The sequence below is a fragment of the Salvelinus fontinalis genome, chromosome 32 (assembly GCF_029448725.1).
Source record: "Salvelinus fontinalis isolate EN_2023a chromosome 32, ASM2944872v1, whole genome shotgun sequence".
Lineage (NCBI taxonomy): Eukaryota > Metazoa > Chordata > Actinopteri > Salmoniformes > Salmonidae > Salvelinus > Salvelinus fontinalis.
Genome location: NC_074696.1, coordinates 32,473,717 through 32,499,244, shown reverse-complemented (window position 1 = coordinate 32,499,244; position 25,528 = coordinate 32,473,717). Strand labels below are relative to the sequence as shown.

General features: G+C 42.4%; 1 protein-coding gene and 1 non-coding gene across 2 annotated transcripts; both read left to right on the top strand.

Annotated features, from left to right (window-relative positions):
• The first annotated feature begins 273 nt into the window (after positions 1-273).
• On the top strand, positions 274-15,901 carry LOC129830583 (alpha-N-acetylgalactosaminide alpha-2,6-sialyltransferase 1-like). The gene is made up of 9 exons (XM_055893147.1): positions 274-278; positions 1,235-1,370; positions 1,482-1,647; positions 9,150-9,309; positions 11,044-11,182; positions 11,868-11,971; positions 12,195-12,278; positions 15,182-15,281; positions 15,622-15,901. Exons 1-9 carry the CDS (start codon positions 274-276, stop codon positions 15,832-15,834), a joined length of 1,107 nt encoding a protein of 368 aa, XP_055749122.1. The 3' UTR covers positions 15,835-15,901.
• On the top strand, positions 12,302-12,385 carry LOC129831501 (U6atac minor spliceosomal RNA). The gene has a single exon (XR_008755749.1). It is a non-coding gene; the product is annotated as a U6atac minor spliceosomal RNA (small nuclear RNA).
• Positions 15,902-25,528: the final 9,627 nt, after the last annotated feature.

The following is a 25,528-nucleotide window of genomic DNA, read 5'->3' as shown; positions in this document are numbered from 1 at the left end:
TGAACCTTTATTTCTTTCTGTGTTGGCTGGCACAACTGTGAAACCAGGGACGTGCCCAAAAGGGGCAGGAGAGAGGTATAAAAAAAAAACAAGTCATACACTTCTTAAGAAGATGTTTATAGTCTCTGTCTCAACTGTACCTAGGCAGATCCTCTCTCAATCTCTATCTTGAACATGAGAGCCCAATTCCGGGGAGTTCTCACCTTGGCGCTCATGGTCGCCGTGTGTGCATTGCTCTATGTGCTTCTGTATGGACAAATCTCTGATCGTAGCATGGGGTATGTATTCTGCACCAACAAATAGCAATATATCTGACTCGCTTAGTTAGTCAACGGACGGTATTTAGCCTTTAAGATTACACATTGTGGGGGACATTCACAACAAGGATAAAAACTCACAAATTAAACTCAAACTCAATAATAATAATGTATTTGATGCCTATTTGAGGCATTTGACCACATAAATATGAATGAAAATTAGTTAATTACAGTGCACATATTACTGTGTAATTAAGCATATTCATTCTTACACTAATTGCACTGTACGACAGTAACCCTAACCCTGCAGTGTACTTAGTGTAAAAATGATTGATCACAATACTTGTTAAACTGTACTTGTATTAATACTTACATATTATTAATGGCATGTAATAATGGATAATAATTATTACTGTTTGATTTGATCATCATGTCCCTAAAAAGAGGTGAAATGATGAAGGGAAACTGATGTTTTCTGATACTTTAAAATATGTTTGTAGCCCAACATATTTCTCTATGGTTTAATCTGAAAATATATATTTTTTAAACATTGAAGTGCTAGTAAAATATTGTAATTATTGTGTGTATGGATCCTATCATTCCGTTGATAGAATCCTAGATTTACATGACATCAGTGCATGACTAAGTGAACATTCGACCTCAGTGGAAGTTAGGATTTACCTCTGTAGGCTGTTAAAATTTGCCGGCTAAAGGGACATTTTAACACTTTTTGACATCATATTCATACTTTCTTCGCACCATAACAGTGTTTCAATGCAACCTATAAATCTGAATCTAAAATTGTATAACTGAAAAAACAAAGATGTTCTGTATTCAAAAAGATAAGAAGAAAATATAATGACAAAACCCCCTAATATGTCATCTTTCATATTGTTTAGCTATTTTCAAAAACTACAACTAGTTCCTCGGGGAGGGCGTCTCCGCGAAACGAATTGTCCTTGTAAAAATACAACAAGAGACGTTTTTACGGCTGGATCCGGATCTGCGCACAAGGAGACCCCCATGCTCCGGCTGCAAAAAAAGGACTTCAAGCAATATCCCATCTGGGCTTCTGAGGATGTTTATGTCCGGGACAAGCAAAAGAGACAGATGGTAAGCCTGTGTGTTTTAGAGTAGACAGTCACTGGTCAAGGATATGCAAATCATTCACAAACATCCTAGATAAACTGCTTGTGTGTGTCTCTGTGTGTGTGTGTGTGCCAGACCTGTCCTCAGTCTCTGAGGAACTCCCAGAACACAGGCTTCAAGCAGGCCTTTATACCAGACATCCAGATGTACCTCCACAGAGAACTACTCAACGTATCAGAGTGGAACAGACTAGCCTACTTCAATAACCCCTTTGGCTTTATGGACTACACTAACTACACAGGTGTGTGTGTCCAGGAGTAGAACTATCCTTTGTCAGGCAGCTCAGCTCATAGAGCCAACTCCCTCTCCAGCTGTGTAGACTTGATAACGAGACATAATGAAACCCACTTTCATTATTTACAGTGCTTTGGAAAGTTTTCAGACCCCTTGACTTTTTCCTAATTTTGTTACGTTACAGCTTTAATCTAAAATGGATTAAATAAATAAATACATTTAAATAAAATGTTTTAAAAACAAAAAAACTGAAATACCTTATTCCCATTAGTATTCAGACCCTTTGCTGTGGGACTCGATATTGAGCTCAGGGGTGCATCCTGTTTCCATTGATCATCCTTGAGATGTTTCTACGACTTGATTGGAGTCCACCTGTGGTCAGTTCAATTGATTGGACATGATTTGGAAAGGCACACACCTGTCTACAGTTGAAGTCGGAAGTTTACATACACTTAGGTTGGAGTCATTAAAACTCGTTTTTCAACCACTCCACAAATTTCTTGTTAACAAATTATAGTTTTGGCAAATCGGTTAGGACATCTACTTTGTGCATGACACAAGTCATTTTTTCATCAACTGTTTACAGACAGATTATTTCACTTATAATTCACTGTATCACAATTCCAGTGGGTCAGATGTTTACATACACAAAGTTCACTGTGCCTTTAAACAGCTTGGAAAATTCCAGAAAATTATGTCATGGCTTTAGAAGCTTCTGATAGGCTAATTGACATAATTTGAGTCAATTGGAGGTGTACCTGTTGATGTATTTCATTGCCTACCTTCAAACTCTGCCTCTTTGTTTGACATCATGGGAAAATCTAAAGAAATCAGCCAAGACCTCAGAAAAAAAATTGCAGACCTCCACAAGTCTGGTTCATTCTTGGGAGAATTTTCCTTACGCCTGAAGGTACCACATTCATCTGTACAAACAATAGTACGCACGTATAAACACCATGGGACCACGCAGTCGTCATACTGCTCAGGAAGGAGACGCGTTCTGTCTCCTAGAGACGAACGTACTTTAGTGCGAAAAGTGCAAATCAATCCCAGAACAACAGCAAAGGACCTTGTGAGGATGCTGGAGAAAACAGGTACAAAAGTATCTATATCCACAGTTAAACGAGCCCTATATCGATATAACCTGAAAGGCCGCTCAGCAAGGAAGAAGCCACTGCTCCAAAACCGCCATAAAAAAGCCAGACTACGGTTTGCAACTGCACATGGGGACAAAGATCGTACTTTTTGGAGTAATGTCCTCTGGTCTGATGAAACAAAAATAGAACTGTTTGGCCATAATGACCATCATTATGTTTGGAGGAATAAGGGAGAGGCTTGCAAGCCGAAGAACACCATCCCAACCATGAAGAACGGGGGTGGCAGCATCATGTTGTGGGGGTGCTTTGCTGCAGGAGGGATGGTGCACTTCACAAAATAGATGACATAATGAGGCAGGAATATTATGTGGATATATTGATGCAACATCTCAAGACATCAGTCAGAAAGTTAATTGAGTGTATGTAAACTTCTGACCCACTGGGAATGTGATGAAAGAAATAAAAGCTGAAAGAAATCATTCTCTCTACTATTATTCTGACATTTCACATTCTTAAAATAAAGTGGTGATCCTAACTGACCTAAGATAGGGAATTTTTACTATGATTAAATATCAAGAATTGTGAAAAACTAAGTTGAAATGTATTTGGCTAAGGTGTATGTAAACTTCCGACTTCAACTATATGTAAGGTCCCAAAATTGACAGTGCATGTCAGAGCAAAAACCAAGCCATGAGGTCGAAAGAATTGTCCATGGAGGTCTGGGACAGGATTGTGTCGAGGCGCAGATCTGGGGAAGAGTACCAAAACATTTCTGCAGCATTGAAGGTCCCCAAGAACACAGTGGCCTCCATCATTCTTAAATGGAAGAAGTTTGGAACCATCAAAACTCTTCCTAGAGCTGGCCGCCCGGCCAAACTGCCTTGGTCAGGGAGGTGACCAAGAACTCGATGGTCCCTATGACAGAGCTCTAGATTTTATCTGTGGAGATGGGAGAACCTTCCAGAAGGACAACCATCTCTGCAGCACTCCACCAATCAGGCCTTTGTGGTAAAGTGGCCAGACGGAAGCCACTCCTCAGTAAAAGGCACATGACAGCCTGCTGAAAAACAAGATTATTTGGTCTGATGAAACCAAGATTGAACTCTTTGGCCTGAATGCCAAGCGTCACGTCTGGAGGAAACCTGGCACCATCCCTACGGTGAAGCATGGTGGTGAAAGCATCATGCTGTGAGGATGTTTTTCAGCGGCAGGGACTGGGAGGCTAGTCAGGATCGAGGGAAAGATGAACGGAGCAAAGTACAGAGATCCTTGATGAACACCTGCTCCAGGGTGCTCAAGACCTCAGACTGAGGTGCAGATTCACCTTCCAACAGGACAACGTCCCTAAGCACACAGCCAAGACAATGCAGGAGTGGCTTTGGCACAAGTCTAAATGTCCTTGAGTGGTCCAGCTGGAGCCCGGACTTGAACCCAATCAAACATCTCTGGAGAGACCTGATAATAGCTGCACAGCAACACTCCCCATCCAATCTGACAGAGCTTGAGAGAATCTGCAGAGAAGAATGGGAGGAACTCCCCAAATACAGGTGTGCCAAGCTTGTAGCGTCGTACCCAAGACTCGAGGCTGTAATCGCTGCCAAAGGTGTTTCAACAAAGTACTGCTTGAAGGGTCTGAATACTTATGTAAGTGTGTTATTTCCGCTTTTATTTAAAAAAATGTATTAGCACACATTTTAAAAAACCTGTTGTTGCTCTGTCATTATGGGGTATTGTGTGTAGATTTATCAGGGAAAACAACTATTTAATACATTTTAGAATAAGACTTTATTAACCTAACAAAATGTTGAAAAAGTCAAAGGGTCTGAATACTTTCCGAAGGCACTGTATCCTTTGGTACTTATCATACCTGGCTAGATCACACAATAATACAGCGTTAAACAGGGCAGGTCTACATTGGCTAAAGGAAAAATTACACGTGACCGTTGAGTTACGGTAATCTCCTTTTATGCACTCTGGCCATGTGTTGGTAGTACCCAACTCGTTAAACAATCATCAGGTCACTTTTGTCCGGGTATTCAGGGCTCTATTGTCCCTCTAACCACTCTGACATCAATGCAAATAATATTTTAAATCACACCAAACACTCAAAACTCACCGTGATTGATCAATTTGAAGAAAGAAGTTCAACATTAGATTGAAACTGAGTGGAAAACATGGGAGTTGTGGATGTTATTTCAAAGAAGGAAATGGACAGAGCTTTCTAAGGGGATTTATTCACTCAAAACACCCATACCCATATTAGAGCTTATGCATATGCGTAGGCCCAAGCTCCTGTAATCGCCTTTGAGTATGGTCAGTATTATACATACTGGATGTACTGGTTACCTTAATGCTACTCTTCAAACATTCTATCCATGAGTCTGGGAGACAACATATATGCCTAGGCGATGCTGATGGTTCGTTCACTGATTGTGCAGGGCGACTTATAGAGTTACTCTACAATTATAGTGAATTTGTATTTGATATGGAATGGCCTAATAATAGGGTATTACCTTTAGTGGCAGAATATCTCACTACCTTGCATTTCCATCTCCTCCCCTCTCCTTCATTCCTTTCTCGAGCGAGCAAAGACAGGGACTGTCAACAGTGTAATGAAATTTGTTTTGTTGTGAAAACATGTTACTACTGATGTTCCCAAACAGATTTCACTTGGTTTCCCAAATTAAAATCTGGGTAGCTGCAGGAACAGGGTTGGAAAGCCCATGGCATACAGAGTTTTGGCGGAATATCACCTGTCACGCAGGGAGAGGCAACATTGCTCCTCAACAGTTGTTGATGTGTGGAGGGAAATAACCAGAGTAGCCTGCTGGGCACTAGTGAAAAGAGAACCTGTGAATAAGTGCCTCCATTTGCTATTTCAGTGCATATGGACAGGGGTGCAACTTTCACTGGGGACAGGGGGGGCGTTCTGAAATTGCATTTTTGTCCATATGCACTGAAATAGCAAATGGAGGCACTTATTCACAGGTGTTGACCACGTGGATGCCTCTGAGCAGACGGGTAGGCTGCTTGGCGTGTTAATCCGACTGGGTAAAAATATTATAATAAATAAAAACACAAATATTATTTCCCTCCCACTTCTAAAACCAAAGCTGCACCCCTGCATGTGGATGGCATGTATGTTTTATCCCTGCCAGTGTTCCTGTCCATTTAATAATGGGACATTCTAAATCAAAACTAATTTTACATATTAGTAAAGACAAGATAAAATGGAGAATATTCTGATGGGGGACAAAATATGATCACTTGATGAGAGAACAGTGTGAGCAGCCTGAGGCAAGGGACAAAGCTTTTTTTTGCGACATTCTCAAATGCTCATTAGCCTGAAGTTACATCATGCAGCCCATTAACACTATCGTTCAAAAGTTTGGGGTCACTTAGAAATGTCCATGTTTTTGAAAGAATAGCACATTTTCCGTCCATTAAAATAACATCAAATTGATCGAAAATACAGAGTAGACATTGTTAATGTTGTAAATGACTATTGTAGCCAGAAACAGCTGCTTTTTTAAAATGGAATATCTACATAGGTGTACAGAGGCCAATTATCATCAACCATCAATCCTGTGTTCCAATGACACGTTGTGTTAGCTGATCCAAGTTTATAATTTTAAAAGGCTAATTTATCATTAGAAAACTCTTTTGCAATTATGTTAGCACAGCTGAAAACAGCCTACACCAGTCTCAACATCAACAGTAAAGAGGCGACTCTGGGATGCTGGCCTTCTAGGCAGAGTTGTACGAGATCTTCAGTTTCTTGGCAATTTCTCGCATGGAATAGCCTTCATTTCTCAGAACAAGAATAGACTGATGAGTTTCAGAAGAAAGTGCTTTGTTTCTGGCCATTTTGAGCCTGTAATCAAACCCACAAATGCTGATGCTCCAGATACTCAACTAGTCTAAAGAAGGCCAGTTTTATTGCTTCTTTAAACACCTATGTAGATATTCCATTCAAAATCAGCCGTTTCCAGCTACAATAGTCATTTACAACATTAATAATGTCTACACTGTATTTCTGATCAATGGGATGTTATTTTAATGGACAAAAATGTTATTTTCTTTCAAAAACAAGGACATTTCTAAGTGACCCCAAACTTTTGACTGGTAGCGTAGATGTTCCAAAGGCATCAGCTGCTTGCTTGTACAGTATTTATGGAGGCCTGTCCACGCTAAACGTTTTATGTTAATTCAAGGTAAATTACGGTGAGATCGGCAGTCTTTCGCATGAAAATCACCGGCTGATAAAATACAGCCACAGCCCTATGTGTGCAGCCTCAGGAATATGACATAAAGAAAGAAACAGCAAGGCAGAGAATGGAAAAAGCAAGTGGCATATGCATTTGATTGCCCAAAGGACGTCCTTTGCTTAAAGCTGCTGTAACTTTTTGGGTGACCCCACCAAATTCACATAGAATTGTGAGTTATAAATCTGTAATTCTTATTAAAACCAAGTCTAAGAAGTGGTAGATCTCTTCTAAGTTTCTATTTCTATAGTTCCCTTAAGTTACATTTTTGCTTCTTCTACTTTCAGTTTTGTACAGTGGCACGTATTCATGGATGCCAAGGGAAGTCAGGCTTCCCCAAACAATTGACAAAAGAAATAAAGAAAAAACTGAGTGAGCTCAACTGTGAATGGTCCTGCCGCACACAAAAAAATTATAAAGGGAAGCCAGTTTGGATTTGGCTTCCCTCCAATCACATCACATTGAGAGCAATAGTTGTTAACATTGTCTTGTTTCCTAAATTAGCTATGGATGGAGGTAGGGATTTGGACTTGTGGTTTTACTTAATTCTCCATACTGGCCAAATTATTACAATGGAAATTCTGATCCAACCATAAATTCATATATTGTGCCCCTGGCCTGAGAGGATGGAATTTCAATATGCATCTAGATGTAGAAGACTAATGTTAACAAGCTAACGTTGCCCATGAAAGGAAGGTAGGCTAGCGAGCAAGCATTTTAGCCAGGTAGCCTAGGACAAAAATAAATAAAAGTGTGTACTGTATGACAGTGTGTTAGACCGTTTCGTCAACATGAAAGAGAGACGGATTGGTCTTTCTCCACAAGTAGGGTGAGTCAGCAACTTTTTTCTACTTGCACGAACACAGAAATTAGAAACATGGACAGCCACATCATATTTAGCTTATGTGGATAGGACTAAATCCCTTTGGGGATCTTTTAATTGTCACTGTATTAGACCAAGCATAAGTGATTTGATGATGTTGAAATATTGAATTTGAAACGGTGCTGAAATAGTGGAGGCAGCTCCTGTTTTTATTTAGACTTGGTTCTAAATCAATAGTTGTTTAATAGTCCAGAAATGTCAGAAACATTAACTTGCTTGACCATGCTGTAGGTCTTGTAACTGTTTGTTACATGCAATATGCTTTGTGGACTCCACCAGACAGATGTTGCTCTCTGGTTTTGTGATGAAACAAGGCGTGGTTGAATTTATTCTGCCACTGTGTCTTCTTATTGTCTTGGCCTTAGGTCTATATATCTCAGTGGCATGGCATATGAACTAACAGGTTATAGAGCAAAGAACGCAATTATTATTAACACAGGTTGAAATATGGCATTTTCTTCCTGGCTTGGCTTCACCAGTGATTTTACCAACACACCGCTAAGTACACCAGCGTACACCATATTCAAACAGCTGAAAATACAATCTTTTTTCTTATGGAAAATATATTTCACAGCGGTTTAGATCGTACAATGATTCTCTATACCATACTTTCCTGTTTTGTCACATAAACTGAAATTAGGAAAACTATTCGAATTTTAGCAGCCAGGAACTTTGTAGAGCGATTTCTGCATATTGCACTTTTAAAGGGACACTGCAATGAAAAATGGGAAATAAAACTATTGGCTATGGTTTCCCTTCATGTTCTGGTCATTTATTCAACCTTCTGTGCTTGTTTCTATTATCCACGTGAGTTTTGAGCATTTTAACATTTGAGCAATGTTTGACACATTTGGAATCTCTACCCTATAGGCCCTTTTGGTCAATGTCATAGTGCCTTGTATGCATGCTGGACCAGTTTGACTGGATGTTTTAACTTCATGAATCTTGGAAACTCCAGAAGCATCATGAGACCGTTCAGATCAAGTTAACTTTATTCTAAAACTGCATGAAACCGTCTTGTCTCGGCTGTTGTATCTGTACCGGGCTTGAACTTTTTCCCGATTTTTACTGCAGCCTATGCAACGTAAAGTGTCAGAGTTTATTTTCATCAACGAGCCAATGGTTTATTTCCTGTCTCTACTGGTATGTAGATCTACTTGGCCTTTATTATTAAGACATTGTGAATTGAGTGGTTACAAAGTATTTCCAAAGTGCCCCTTTATTGAATCCCCCCAAAATTGGTTTTGTATCTGTGTGTTTACAGAGATAAAGGCAGTGGTGGATCTGATCCCCAAGCCCAGAGAGCCCCTGCTCTTGCCACGGGGAAACCCTGGGTGTATACGCTGTGCTGTGGTGGCAACAGGAGGAATACTCAACGGCTCTAGGATGGGCAAGGAGATAGATGCTCACGACTATGTGTTCCGGTCAGTGGGGTCATTGTGTTCTGTGTGTGTGTGTGTGTGTCTCTGTGAGTGCATGCATCAGCACATTGCAATGTACAATAGAAACAAAATGCACCAATCAGGAAGGATAAAAAGCTAAGCTAATTAAAACAAACATGTTGATATTAACGTTTCAGCTATAACCTATTTTTGTTTCTGGATCATAACTTTGTGTTTGATGTCAGGAGATAGAATCCTATGAGAATAAAACGGGCTGTGAGTTTAACTCCTGACCGTACTCCTGGCAAGCACTGGAGGTGTTTATCACAGTAGGGCTTTAGTCCAAGCAGGGTGAATTACCATAACACTAACAGGATAGTCCATATAACTTTCTTTTCTACAAAGTCCTCCAGTATAATAGCTACATCAAATATTTGTTGTACTTTGTTTTATTAAGGTATGGTTACAGTATGTTTGGAATGGGATTTATTCAGCAACACACACACATAGACATACAGTATAACACACACACATAGACATAGAGTATAACACACACACATAGACATACAGTATAACACACATACATAGACATACAGTATAACACACACACATAGACATACAGTATAACACACACACATAGACATACAGTATAACACACACACATAGACATACAGTATAACACACACACATAGACATACAGTATAACACACACACATAGACATACAGTATAACACACACACATAGACATACAGTATAACACACACACATAGACATACAGTATAACACACACACATAGACATACAGTATAACACACACACATAGACATAGAGTATAACACACACACATAGACATACAGTATAACACACATACATAGACATACAGTATAACACACACACATAGACATACAGTATAACACACACACATAGACATACAGTATAACACACACACATAGACATACAGTATAACACACACACATAGACATACAGTATAACACACACACATAGACATACAGTATAACACACACACATAGACATACAGTATAACACACACACATAGACATACAGTATAACACACACACATAGACATACAGTATAACACACACACATAGACATACAGTATAACACACACACATAGACATACAGTATAACACACATACATCTCAAGCGTTTAGTTTACAATGTTGCTATCTGGACGTTGTCACTCTCTCCGCCCTGGAGCCACCTTTTTTTTATCTGGCAGGGTCCATTTGTGTCAGGGAGGGAAGGGATATGAGACACACACCTTTTAAGTGCATTGTGGGAATGGCTGAGATGCTGATGGGGACTGACTGCCTAGAAATGTCTGCTTGCTTAGCCTGAAGCATTGTGGGTGAATGAAAGGACTGATGTAAACTTTTAAGGGGCAGAATGGTCGCCATGGTAGCTGGGCTGCTCCACTGGTTCACCTGGTCTGACTTTGTAAAGGTTATTAAAGGATTTCGGACTGTGGAGCCTGTGGAAAACCCTGTTCAAATAGGGCTGAATGAACGACTATGAGCTCATACATAGATTAGTAGGTTGAATTGCATTAGAATGATACAGACACAGTCAGAATCTGATAATGCCAATTAGGATTAGACATGTTACAATATAGACAACACAACTGTTATGTGTGCAACATACTTAGCAGTTATCATGATCGTGTCAATGTAATGGAGGTGGTCAACATTTGCGTGATGAGTGATGACTAACCTTGCCTGTCTCTTCCTGTCTCTGTCCCTGTTCCCCTCTCTGTCAGGATGAATGGTGCCGTAACCAAGGGTTACGAGGAGGATGTAGGCAACAGAACCTCGGTCTACGTTCACACCGCCCACTCCATCACCCAGTCTCTTCTCATCTTCAAGAAATATGGCTACAACAGTGCACCGCATGACAAGGTAGGTAACCGAAGTGCTGCTGCTGTACTGACATGAGACTACAGTGACTTTTTAAAGTTTCAAGACTGAGATGGTATTGTGTTTTCAAGATCAATAAAGTTCATATTTTCAGTTTAGAGTGCTTAACACAATGTTAAGCATATTTCTATGTTTTCCCTTTCTGTTTTACACATGATTTCCAATGTTTTGTTTGTGACACTGGGTGAAGCTTGATGGTCACTAGACTTGAAGCTGAATGTTATGGATTGTTCTCGTATCTGTTGATAGCGATTGACGCCAGACTGGAGGTCCATGTTCAAGGACCAAGGACATACTGATTATTCACTGCTGGTTTGTCTTCTGTGGAACACAGTGTGGTTCTGTAGCAGATGACAAAGTCCCCGCCTTTTGTTTTGACTTCCTACAAGCCTGTCGGGCTGGTGTTTACAGAACACTTGTCTGCTGATTAGGATATAAGGGTCTTCTCAGAGAAGGCCAGTTAGACATTTTCTCTGCTTCTCTGGTGTAGGTGTCTCCCTGTTGCAACTTGTAATAAAGCGGATTGATATTTTTATTGATTTAATCTGCGACTGCTCTGCTCTTTAGTTCACATGGAAATTCCTACTACACTCACACACTCACGCACCCACACGCAGACATGCACACACACATACTGCTGAGTGCTCAGTGTGCCTGTTCTGTGCAGGGTATAAAGTATGTGCTGATTCCAGAGGGGCTGAGGGATTTCCAGTGGCTAAAGGGTCTATTGGGGAGGACAACTGTCTCTGATGGACCCTACAGGAACAGACGGTAAGCCTGTGACGTGGTCTCACACACTGACACTCTTTGCTCTCACGACTATTCTACTGGTCCATTGTGCCAGGCAAGCTCAGCTAAAGTCATTTTTAGATTTCAAATCGTTTTTGAACCCAGTTCTGACACACACACACACACACACACACACACACACACACACACACACACACACACACACACACACTGCTCAGTGTTGTGTTTGCTGTCTTATCTGCAGACCGTGGATGCAATACTCAGGAGAGTTTGATGAGAACCGCTTCTATGTTCTTCACCCTGACTTCCTCAGATACGCCCGTAACAGGTATAACAAACAGCGTCCAATAACAGTTGTATGAAAGGAGAGAAGGCTAGCCCTCTGCTTGAGAAGGATGCAATAGGCGCTAGTGTAGCCTAGGTGCCAGTCTGTTTCAGCTCTCTTGCCAACTCTATATGGAATTGTCATCTCTAGCAATGACACGGTGTACAAGAAGTGAAATGGTAGCCAAACAGACTAGTACCCAGACTAGTCCTAGTAGCCTTCAACACACATACGGTTAAGGAATTGCCTATTGGCATATTCAATGTGGTCCATTCTGGCTCTGTTGATAGGGCACAGTGCTAGCAATCCCATGATTGGGTGTTCAATTCTCACTGGGCCCACACATGTGAAACTGCACACATTACTCTAAACTGCTATGGATAAAAGTGTCTGCTTAATGGCTTATATTATTTTTAAGAAGACACACAACATGGGGCAGTTCCCATAGAAATGACTAGTATAGTAATGGCGCCAAGTCAGCTACAGTGCCTTCAGAAAGTATTCACATCCCTTGACTTTCTCCACATTTTGTTGTGTTACAGCCTGAATTTAACATTTATTCAATTTAGATTTTTTTTGTCACTGGCCTACACACAATACCCCATAATGCCAAAGTGGAATTATGCTTTTTGAAAATGTTCCAAATGAATTAAAAATGAAAAGCTGAAATGTCTTGAGTCAATGAGTATTCAACCCCTTTGTTATGGCAAGCCTGAATAAGTTCATGAGTACAAATTTGCTCAACAAGTCACATAACAATGGACTCTCTGTGCCTTAATAGTGTTTAACATGATTTTTGAATGACTACCTCGTCTCTGTAACACACACATACAATTATCTGTAAGGTCCCTCAGTTGAGCAGTGAATTTCAAACACATATTCAACCACAAAGAGCAGGGAGGCTTTCCAATGCCTCGCAATGCGACTTGAAAATGGTTGTCTAGCGATAATCAACATCCAATTTGACAGGGCTTGACATTTTTTTGAAAATAGTGATGGGAAAATATTGTACAATCCAGGTGTGCAAAGCTCTTAGACTTACCCAGAAAGAGTCACAGCTGTAATCGCTGCCTGACTCAGCGGTGTGAATACTTATGCAAATTAGATATTTCTGTATTTCATTTTCAATACATTTGCTAAAATTTCTTTAAAAAAAATCACTTTTTCATGGTTTATTGTGTGTAGATAGGTGATAATTATTTTTTTCATCCATTTTGAATTCAGGCTGTAACACAACAAAATGTGGAATAAGTCAAAGGGCGTGAATTCTTTCTGAAGGCGGTGTAGGTAGAACCACGTGATCACATAGTGCATGGAGTGCAGTACAGCCCTCGCTTCTATGTTACAATTGAAGTCGGAAGTTTACATACACCTTAGCCAAATACATTTAAACTCAGTTTTTCACAATTCCTGACATTTAATCCTAGTAAAAATTCCCTGTCTTGGGTCAATTAGGATCACCACTTTATTTTAAGAATGTGAAATGTCAGAATAATAGTAAAAATAAGGATTTATTTCAGCTTTCATTTCTATCATCACATTCCCAGTGGGTCAGAAGTTTACATACACTCAATTAGTATTTGGTAGCATTGCCTTTAAATTGTTTAACTTGGGTTAAACGTTTCAGGTAGCCTTCCACAACTTCCCACAATAAATTGGGGGAATTTTGACCCATTCCTCCTGACAGAGCTGGTGTAACTGAGTCAGGTTTGTAGGCCTCCTTGCTCACAAATTTTCTATAGGATTGAGGTCAGGGCTTTGTGATGGCCACTCCATCTGACTGATGTCTGACTGATGCCTGACTGATGTCTTGAGATGTTGCTTCAATATATCCACATAATTTTCCATCCTCATGTAGCCATCTATTTTGTGAAGTGCACCAGTCCCTCCTGCAGCAAAGCACCCCCACAACATGATGCTGCCACCCCCGTTCTTCACGGTTGGGATGGTGTTCTTCGACTTGCAAGCCTCCCCCTTTTTCCTCCAAACATAACGATGGTCATTATGGCCAAACAGTTATATTTTTGTTACATCAGACCAGTGGACATTTCTCCAAAAAGTACGATCTTTGTCCCCATGTGCAGTTGCAAACCGTAGTCTGGCTATTTTATGGCGGTTTTGGAGCAGTGGCTTCTTCCTTGCTGAGCGGCCTTTCAGGTTATGTCGATATAGGACTCGTTTTACTGTGGATATAGATACTTTTGTACCTCTTTCCTCCAGCATCTTCACAAGGTCCTTTGCTGTTGTTCTGGGATTGATTTGCACTTTTCGCACAAAAGTATGTTCATCTCTAGGAGACAGAATGCGTCTCCTTCCTGAGCGGTATGACGGCTGCGTGGTCCCATGGTGTTTATACTTGCGTACTATTGTTTGTACAGATGATCGTGGTACTTTCAGGCGTTTGGAAATTGCTAACAAGGATCAACCAGACTTGTGGAGGTCCACAATTTTTTTCTGAGGTCTTGGCTGATTTCTTTTGATTTTCCCAAGATGTCAAGCAAAGAGGCACTGAGTTTGAAGGTAGACCTTGAAATGCATCCACACTCCAATTGACTCAAAAATGTCAGTTAGCCTATCAGAAGCTTCTACAGCCATGACATAATTTTCTGGAATTTTCCAAGCTGTTTAAAGGCACAGTCAACTTTGTGTATGTAAACTTCTGACCCACTGGAATTGTGATACAGTGAATTATAAGTGAAATAATCTGTCTGTAAACAATTGTTGGAAAAATTACTTGTGTCATGCACAAAGTAGATGTCCTTACCGACTTGCCAAAACTATAGTTAACAAGAAATCTGTGGAGTGGTTAAAACATGAGTTTTAACAACCTAAGTGTATGTAAACTTCCGACTTCAACTGTACTTCTGAAATGAAACTGTGCGTGTATGTGTGCTCCTCATTCGTAGGTTCATGTGGTCCCAGGCGCTGAAGGGTTCTTATTGGGCTATATGCAGACCTACTAACGGAGCATTCACACTCTTCCTGGCCCTGCACACCTGTGACGTGGTTAGTCTGCACTACACACACACACACACACACACATACACACACACACACACACACACACATACACATACACACACACACACACACACACACACTCAATTTAGAAGTAACTTAGAAGCGATTGCTGTACTGCAGTACATCCACTGAACATCCACTAATTACGTTGTTGTACATCGCTGGCTTGGCGCCATGACTATGCTGAAACAGACCATTGAGTTATTTGATGGTCTTATGATGCTCTTTATTGAAATTGGGGCTCTAGTTTAAAGTAGTGCACAACAGTGTAAGGGGAACTTGGTAGCATCTGAGATCATCTATCTCTCCCTCTGGCCTCTCTCAGGTGGATGCGTATGGATTCATCACTGAGGACCACAGTAAATATCCTAACTACTATGCTGAGAGACACTCTAAAACCAGAGTCATCTTCTACGCTAATCACGACTACAACCTAGAGATCAAGACCTGGAAGAAACTACATGACACCAAGATCATCAGGCTTTATCAGAGACAGGAGAGCCCAGAGAGAAAGACAGGAAAGCCAACAGAACCATAAAACCCTGTCTGTCTGCAGAGATGAGCAAAGATACATGGACATATCATGTATCTTGTTACAAAATAAACTAAAGACCAATGCATTTATATCAGAATAAACAACAAAATACTGGTGCCAAGTAATGTATTTAATTAAAATGCATGTATTATTCATCCCATGCCATCAGGGGCAACAGTGAAAGCTGTTACCTTCAAGTAGGTTTAAGTTTTTCTAGGGCATTGTGGACGGGGATGGCGAATAAGTATCTGCCTCAGGTGCCAAAGGTAGCACGCTCGAATCCAGCAATTGAAAGTTGTTTTTTAGATTTTTGTTTTAAGCCTATCCCAAACCTTCACTCTTACCTTAACCATTTGGAGTTAATGCCTAACCTTAAAATTTCAGAGTTAATGCCTAAACTTAATTCTAACACTTACAATTCAGAGTTAATGCCTAAACTTAATTCTAACACTTACAATTCAGAGTTAATGCCTAAACTTAATTCTAACACTTACAATTCAGAGTTAATGCCTAAACTTAATTCTAACACTTACAATTCAGAGTTAATGCCTAAACTTAATTTTATCATTGACAATTCAGAGTTAATGCCTAAACTTAACCATAAATACTTAAAAAGTTGACGTTTGCAACAACTTTGAAATTTGACGTTTGAGAAACATGGACGAACGTCTAATTTTGACTTGAGACTGCGAGAGCTAGTAATGTATTTAATTAAAATACATGTAAAATACATTTGCAAGTAGCCCCCTTTCTATATGGTTTGTGTTAACATTGCTTTAATGTAATTTGTCAACATATTGTGACGTGGAATCTACATGGAGTCTACATCTACATGTTGGAGTCTACAATCTACATGTTGTTTTGAGGGTGAAATGTCAACCATAGGGTTATGTCATCATGGTAACCAAATTTCAACATACACAAACCTTGTATAAAATATGTTGAATGTGTACCTTTAACCCTCATGGGAATTGGCCTATATGGATAGGGCTAATGTAAATGCTTCTTACAGAAGTAAATGCTTCTTTGATCAATTATTAATTGATAGACAAGCTGGCATTAAAGCCAAGCTAAGTTAGTGGCACAGATAGAACTATCAAAGCAGAAGATAAATCTCCTTCAAATGTTGATATTTGATATTTGCGTTGACAATCAAACGATTCAATAGCACTTTTGAAATACAATAAATAGCCTATTAAGTTGTTGATAAGTTAACAAATTATATGTTGAATTCACAATTGCAACTCAACCTAAAATAAATGTTAATGAATGCAATTAAACAATATAAGCTCAACTGCAATCCAGGTAATTTGGTTGTGCTATTAGATGAAGCACAGAGATAACACATTAATATGTTGTATAAATAAACCAAACATCTGACATTGTATTCACATTTGAACATTGCTGTGCTTTTAAATGGTTGAAAGCTCAGTGATAGACATTTGGGTGACATTTGGGTGACTAAGCCAAAAATCGAACATTGCTTTTCCATTGGACATTGGTTGTGCTTTTAGATGGTTGAAAGCACATTGGAAAGTCAATTCACTTTTCGCTGTCTTTTTGAGCGGGTGAATATAGTTTGTAATCTCATTGATCAATGTCTCAACCAAATATTACCCAATTATCCACGTTGAAATGACGCGTTGTGCCCTTTGGGCAATGTTACATTTGAGGGGTGCACACGCATGCTCCCAGCTCACAGCTAAAAACGAAACGCTGATATTGGGACCTTGACAAATTTAGCAGTGGGTATGTGAACACCATGAAAACACACAAGACTGATGGCTATGCTCAACAAGTATATTATTCTTCTGGCTTTATCTAGTTTTATTCGTGATATTTTACCTTGCCTCGCTGGCTTGCTAACTTCCTAGGTAATCAACCCTCCGATGACATCTGTGACGTTGTAGACGATAAGCACCGAGGTAAAGACAGTTTCAAGTTGGATATTTGACGGATATTCACACTTTCAAACCTCAATAGCTTTCAAACCACTTGAGCCACAGACTCCAAATAAGTGTCATGACGTTGGAGAAATTGAGCACAGCATTGCACAGGTCTTATTTTCACGATTTGGACATTAATTCCCTTTCCAAAGCTAACAAACATGTGGAAATATGAGCAGCATTTTGTATTCCTAGGTGAATAGTTAGGGAGCATAAACGAAGTACAAACTTTTTTACATTCGAATTTCAATAGCTTCTTGGTCATGTGACCTACTGACCTCAAACTAGGTTCAGAATGTCCACTGACTACCCTTCTATATTGCACACCCTTTAGTTTGTCCATTTTTATCTCACACGTTTTTACATTAAATTTGTAAACTTTCAAATTTCAATAGCTCCTTTATCATGTAACCTACTGACTTCAAACAAAGTTCAGAATGTCCACTCAGGAGGCCTACACATTGTGTAACAGTTCAACTTTAGTCCGTCCCCTCGCCCCGAGCTAGTGAGGTAGGCTGCAGTGGGTTTGCTGGGCAATACATATACTGATCATGTAACCACAGTAATGGTGGCCAGTAAATCAATGAATAAAAAATGAATATTGACAAATAAACAGAAATTGTAGACCTTTAATCTTTTCTAACATGTCAACAGACACTTTACTTCAAATAAATACAGAACATTTCACTGTGTTAACTTTCTCTTTATCCCTGGTTGATGTACATTTCAGAGCCTATTCAGTGTGGATGGGGTATAGCATACATTTTCAACAACAAGGACTGCACTTCCAGTTTGTGTTCTTCACTCTGTTGAACTCTTTTGTCTTCATTCCGAGGCACAGCACATGGAACCACTGTTGGCATGCAAAACATTCAATCTAAAACAAAACAAAGCGTAACAAAGTTTGCTGCTTCAGTGTCTTTAGATATTTTTGTCAGATGTTACTATGGAAGACTGAAGTATAATTACAAGCATGTCATAAGTGTCAAAGGCTTTTATTGACAATTACATGAAGTTGATGCAAAGAGTCAATATTTGCAGTGTTGACCCTTCTTTTTCAAGACCTCTGCAATCCGCCCTGGCATGCTGTCAATTAACTTCTGGGCCACATCCTGACTGATGTCAGCCCCTTCTTGCATAATCAATGCTTGGAGTTTGTCAGAATTTGTGTGTTTTTGTTTATCCACCCGCCTCTTGAGGATTGACCACAAGTTCTCAATGGGATTAAGGTCTGGGGAGTTTCCTGGCCATGGACCCAAATTATCAATGTTTTGTTCCCCGAGCCACTCAGTTATGACTTTTGCCTCATGGCAAGGTGCTCCATCATGCTGAAAAGGGCATTGTTCGTCACCAAACTGTTCCTGGATGGTTGGGAGAAGTTGCTCTCGGAGGATGTGTTGGTACCATTCTTTATTCATGGCTGTGTTCTTAGGCAAAATTGTGAGTGAGCCCACTCCCTTGGCTGAAAGCAACCCCACACATCAATGATCTCAGGATGCTTTACTGTTGGCATGACACAGGACTGATGGTAGCGCTCACCTTGTCTTCTCCAGACAAGCTTTTTTCCGGATGCCCCAAAAAATCGGAAAGGGGATTCATCAGAGAAAATGACTTTACCCCGGTCCTCAGCAGTCCAATCCCTGTACATTTTGCAGAATATCAGTCTATCCCTGATGTTTTCCCTGGAGAGAAGTGGCTTCTTTGCTGCCCTTCTTGACAACTGGCCATCTTTCAAAAGTCTTCGCCTCACTGTGCGTGCAGATGCACTCACACCTGCCTGCTGCCATTCCTGAGCAAGCTCTGTACTGGTGGTGCCCCGATCCCACAGCTGAATCAACTTTAGGAGACGGTCCTGGCGTTTGCTGGACTTTCTTGGGCACCCTGAAGCCTTCTTCACAACAACTGAACTGCTCTCCTTGAAATTCTTGATGATCCGATTAATGGTTGATTTAGGTGCAATCTTACTGGCAGCAATATCCTTGCCTGTGAAGCCCTTTTTGTGCAAAGCAATGATGACAGCACGTGTTTCCTTGCAGGTAACCATGGTTGACAGAGGAAGAACAATGATTCCAAGCACCACCCTCCTTTTGAAGCTTCCAGTCTGTTAGTCAAACTCAATCAGCATGACAGAGTGATTTCCAGCCTTGTCCTCGTCAACACTCACGCCTGTGTTAACGAGAGAATCACTGACATGATGTCAGCTGGTTCTTTTCTGGCAGGGCTGAAATGCAGTGGAAAGGTTTTTGGGGGATTCAGTTCATTTGCTTGGCAAAGAGGGACTTTGCAATTAATTGCAATTCATCTGATCACTCTTCATAACATTCTGGAGTATATGCAAATTGCCGTCATACAAACTGAGGCAGCAGACTTTGTGAAAATTAATATTTGTGTCATTCTCAAAACTTTTGGCCACGACTGTACATAATGCTCTTTTTTATGTAAACATAATGGAATTCTGATTAGTTATACGCAAATGAATATACAGGCCAAAACTGTATGATGATTTCCTTATCACTATAATCTAGTAGAGGTAATGTCCTTTATGCCCCAATCTACACACAGCCTAAATTATAGGCACTGAACCATTTATAGGAGAATAATAAAAGTAGCATGTAGGACGGACATAAGACATTCCCACATACAGTATATACATACATAGAGGCATTTTTCAGCTATGATTTTACCACTCAGAATCCAGAATGGATGTGACAATGGGGTCAACACAGGATGTAATACACCCTTACAACAATCTACTTTCTGATCTTCTTGACTTCTTATCTGGTAAACTGCTACTGTGTGTCAAGAAAGAGCCCCAATTAGGGGTTAGTGTACTCTAGTAAAAAAGGGGGCTGGTTAAGATTAAAAACTATTGCCCTGTGTCCCCATTCATAGGGGCATGAGAGACTAGTCAGTGGTAGAATTGAGTTGGCACTTTATTGGCCCAAACACCCACAGACCTACAAGGTTGAGGTTAATGGACAGTAATTAGTAATGTTTTTAGTTTTTTTTGCTTTGACGCATTGTGTCTTTTAACTGTCCAAGATTAGCATCCAATGTGTTAGGGAATATTTGTTCCCATAAATACAGTGGAAGTCGGAAGTTTACATACACTTAGGTTGGAGTCATTAAAACTCATGTTTTAACCACTCCACAGATTTCTTGTTAACAAACTATAGTTTTGGCAAGTCGGTAAGGACATCTATTTTGTGCATGACACAAGTAATTTTTCCCACAATTGTTTACAGACAGATTATTTCACTTATAATTCACTGTATCACAATTCCAGTGGGTCAGAAGTTTACATACACTAAGTTGACTGTGCCTTTAAACAGATTGGAAAATTCCAGAAAATGATGTCATAGCTTTAGAAGCTTCTGATAGGCTAACTGACATTTTTGAGTCAATTGGAGGTGTACCTGTGGATGTATTTCAAGGCCTACCTTCAAACTCGGTGCCTCTTTGTTTGACATCTTGGGAAAATCAAAAGAAGTCGTCCAAGACATTGTAGACCTCCAAAAGTCTGGTTCATCCTTGGGAGCAATTTCCAAACGCCTGAAGGTACCACGATCATCTGTACAAACAATAGTACGCAAGTATAAACACCATGGGATCACGCAGCCGTCATACCGCTCAGGAAGGAGACGCGTTCTGTCTCCTACAGATCAACGCACTTTTGTGTGAAAGGTGCAAATCAATCCCAGAACAACAGCAAAGGACCTTGTGAAGATGCTGCAGGAAACAGGTACAAATGTATCTATAGCCACAGTAAAATGAGTCCTATATCGACATAACCTGAAAAGCCGCTCAGCAAGGAAGAAGCCACTGCTCCAAAACCGCCATAAAAAAGCCAAACTACGGTTTGCAACTGCACATGGGGACAAAGATCGTACTTTTTGGAGAAATGTCTGCTGGTCTGATGAAACAAAAATAGAACTGTTTGGCCATAATGACCATTGTTATGTTTGGAGGAAAAAGGGGGAGGCTTGCACGCCAAAGAACACCATCCCAAACGTGAAGCACGGGAGTGGCAGCATCATGTTGTGGGGGTGCTTTGCCGTAGGAGGGACTGGTGCACTTCACAAAATAGATGACATCATGAGGAAGCAAAATTATGTGGATATATTGAAGCAACATCTCAAGACATCAGTCAGGAAGTTAAAGCTTGGGTCTTGGGTCAAATGGGTCTTCCAAATGGACAATGACCTCAAGCATACTTCCAAAGTTGTGGCAAAATGGCTTAAGGACAACAAAGTCAATGTATTGGAGTGGTCATCACAAAGCCCTGACCTTAATCCTATAGAAAATTTGTGGGCAGAACTGAAAAAGCTTGTGCGAGCAAGGAGGCCTACAAACTTGACTCAGTTACACCAGCTCTGTCAGGAGGAATGGGCCAAAATTCACCCAACTTATTGTTGGAAGCTTATGGAAGGCTACCTGAAACGTTTGACCCAAGTTAAACTATTTAAAAGCAATGCTACCAAATAATAATTGACTGTATGTAAACTTCTGACCCACTGGGAATGTGATTAAAGAAATAAAAGCTGAAAGAAATCATTCTCTCTACTATTATTCTGACATTTCACATTCTTAAAATAAAGTGGTGATCCTAACTGACCTAAGACAGGGAATTTTTACTAGGATTAAATGTCAGGAATTGTAAAAAACTGAGTTTAAATGTATTTGTTTAAGGTGTATGTGTAAAGGCAGTCATTGTTGTTCTCCCCCTTAGACGAGGAGGAGCATGGATAGGACCAAGATGCGGATTGAGGGAAATAAGCCATCTTTTAATGAAAAACAGCAAACAAGACACTACAAACTACAAAAGTGACTAACCTTCAACTGTCCTGTGAGGACACAGGAACAAACACCCACAAAACACCAGTGAAACCCTGGCTGCCTTTGTATGACTCTCAATTAGAGACAAACAATACACACCTGTCTCTAATTGAGAATCATACCAGGCCGAACACAAAACTCCACATAGAAATACAAACATAGACAAACCCACCCAACTCACGCCCTGACCAACTAAAATGAATACAAAACAAAGGAAAACAGGTCAGGAACGTGACAGAACCCCCCCCTTAAGGTGCGAACTCCGGGCGCACCAGCACAAAGTCTAGGGGAGGGTCTGGGTGGGCGTCTGTCCACGGTGGCGGCTCTGGCGCTGGTCGTGGTCCCCACCCCACCATAATCAATCCCCGCTTCTTTATCCCCCTCCCAATGACCACCCTCCCGCTAACACCACCTAAATGAGCGACCAGCACCGGGACAAGGGGCAGCACCGGGACAAGGGGCAGCACCGGGACAAGGGGCAGCACCGGGACAAGGGGCAGCACCGGGACAAGGGGCAACACCGGGATAAGGGGCGGCAGGTCCTGGCTGAGGGACTCCGGCAGGTCCGGGCTGAGGGACTCCGGCAGGTCCGGGCTGAGGGACTCCGGCAGGTCCGGGCTGAGGGACTCCGGCAGGTCCGGGCTGAGGGACTCCGGCAGGTCCGGGCTGAGTGGCAGCTCCGGACTGTAGGGCAGCTCCGGACTGTAGGGCAGCTCCGGACTGTAGGGCAGCTCCGGACTGTAGGGCAGCTCCGGACTGTAGGGCAGCTCCGGACTGTAGGGCAGCTCCTGACTGGCGGGCGTCTCTGGCAGCTCCTGACTGGCGGGCGTCTCTGGCAGCTCCTGACTGGCGGGCGTCTCTGGCAGCTCCTGACTGGCGGGCGTCTCTGGCAGCTCCTGACTGGCGGGCGTCTCTGGCAGCTCCTGACTGGCGGGCGTCTCTGGCAGCTCCTGACTGGCGGGCGTCTCTGGCAGCTCCTGACTGGCGGGCGTCTCTGGCAGCTCCTGACTGGCGGGCGTCTCTGGCAGCTCCTGACTGGCGGGCGTCTCTGGCAGCTCCTGACTGGCGGGCGTCTCTGGCAGCTCCTGACTGGCGGGCGTCTCTGGCAGCTCCTGACTCTAGCGGCTCGGGACAGACGGGCGGCTCTACTGGCTCGTGGCAGACGGCTGACTCAGATGGCGCTGGGCAGACAGATGGCTCAGACGGCGCTGGGCAGACAGATGGCTCAGACGGCGCTGGGCAGACAGATGGCTCAGACGGCGCTGGGCAGACAGATGGCTCAGACGGCGCTGGGCAGACAGATGGCTCAGACGGCGCTGGGCAGACAGATGGCTCAGACGGCGCTGGGCAGACAGATGGCTCAGACGGCGCTGGGCAGACAGATGGCTCAGACGGCGCTGGGCAGACAGATGGCTCAGACGGCGCTGGGCAGACAGATGGCTCAGACGGAGCTGGGCAGACGGGCCGTTCAGGCACCGCTGGGCAGACGGCAGACTCTGGCCGGCTGAGACGCACTATAGGCCTGGTGCGTGGTACCGGAACTGGAGGTACCGGGCTGAGGGCACGCACCTCAGGGCGAGTGCGGGGAACAGGAACAGGGCACACTGGACTCTCGTGGCGCACTCTAGGCCTGGTGCGTGGTACCGGAACTGGAGGCACTGGGCTGGAGACACGCACCATAGGGAGAGTACGTGGAGGAGGAACAGGGCTCTGGAGATGGACTGGAAGCCTGGTGCGTGGTGTAGGCACTGGTGGTACTGAGCTGGGGTGGGAAGGTGGCGCCGGATATACCGGACCGTGAAGGAGGACACGTGCTCTTGAGCACCGAGCCTCCCCAACCCTACCAGGTTGAATGATCCCCGTAGCCCTGCCAGTGCGGCGAGGTGGAATAGCCCGCACTGGGCTATGCAGGCGAACCGGGGACACCACCTGTAAGGCTGGTGCCATGTACGCCGGCCCGAGGAGACGTACTGGAGGCCAGATACGTTGGGCCGGCTTCATGGCATCCGGCTCGATGCCCAACCTAGCCCTCCCAGTGCGGCAAGGTGGAATAGCCCGCACTGGGCTAAGCACGCGTACTGGGGACACCGTGCGCTTCACCGCATAACACGGTGTCTGACCAGTACGACGCCCTCTTACTCCACGGCAAGCCCGGGGAGTTGGCTCAGGTATCCAACCCGGCTTTGCCACACTCCCCTTTATCCCCCCCCCAAGAAATTTTTGGGTGAGCCTCTCGGGTTTCCAGCCACTCTGCCTTGCAAGCGCCTCATAATGCCGCCTCTCCGCTTTGGGGCGGCGACACTCCACTGGCTGTGCCCAGGGTCCTTCTCCGTCCAGAATCTCCTCCCAAGTCCATTCCTCTTTTCCCCATTGCTGTAGTTCCTTTTCTCTCTCCTCAATCCGCTTGGTCCTGTTGTGGTGGGTGTTTCTGTAAAGGCAGTCATTGTTGTTCTCCCCCTTAGACGAGGAGGAGCATGGATAGGACCAAGATGCGGATTGAGGGAAATAAGCCATCTTTTAATGAAAAACAGCAAACAAGACACTACAAACTACAAAACAACAAACGTGACTAACCTTCAACTGTCCTGTGAGGACACAGGAACAAACACCCACAAAACACCAGTGAAACCCTGGCTGCCTTTGTATGACTCTCAATTAGAGACAAACAATACACACCTGTCTCTAATTGAGAATCATACCAGGCCGAACACAAAACCCCACATAGAAATACAAACATAGACAAACCCACCCAACTCACGCCCTGACCAACTAAAATGAATACAAAACAAAGGAAAACAGGTCAGGAACGTGACAGTATGTAAACTTCCAACTTCAACTGTACACATGAGAATGTCTGTCGTCATACATCTGGCACTTTAGTCCGTCTGCCAGACTGTGTAAAAACTTTATGATGG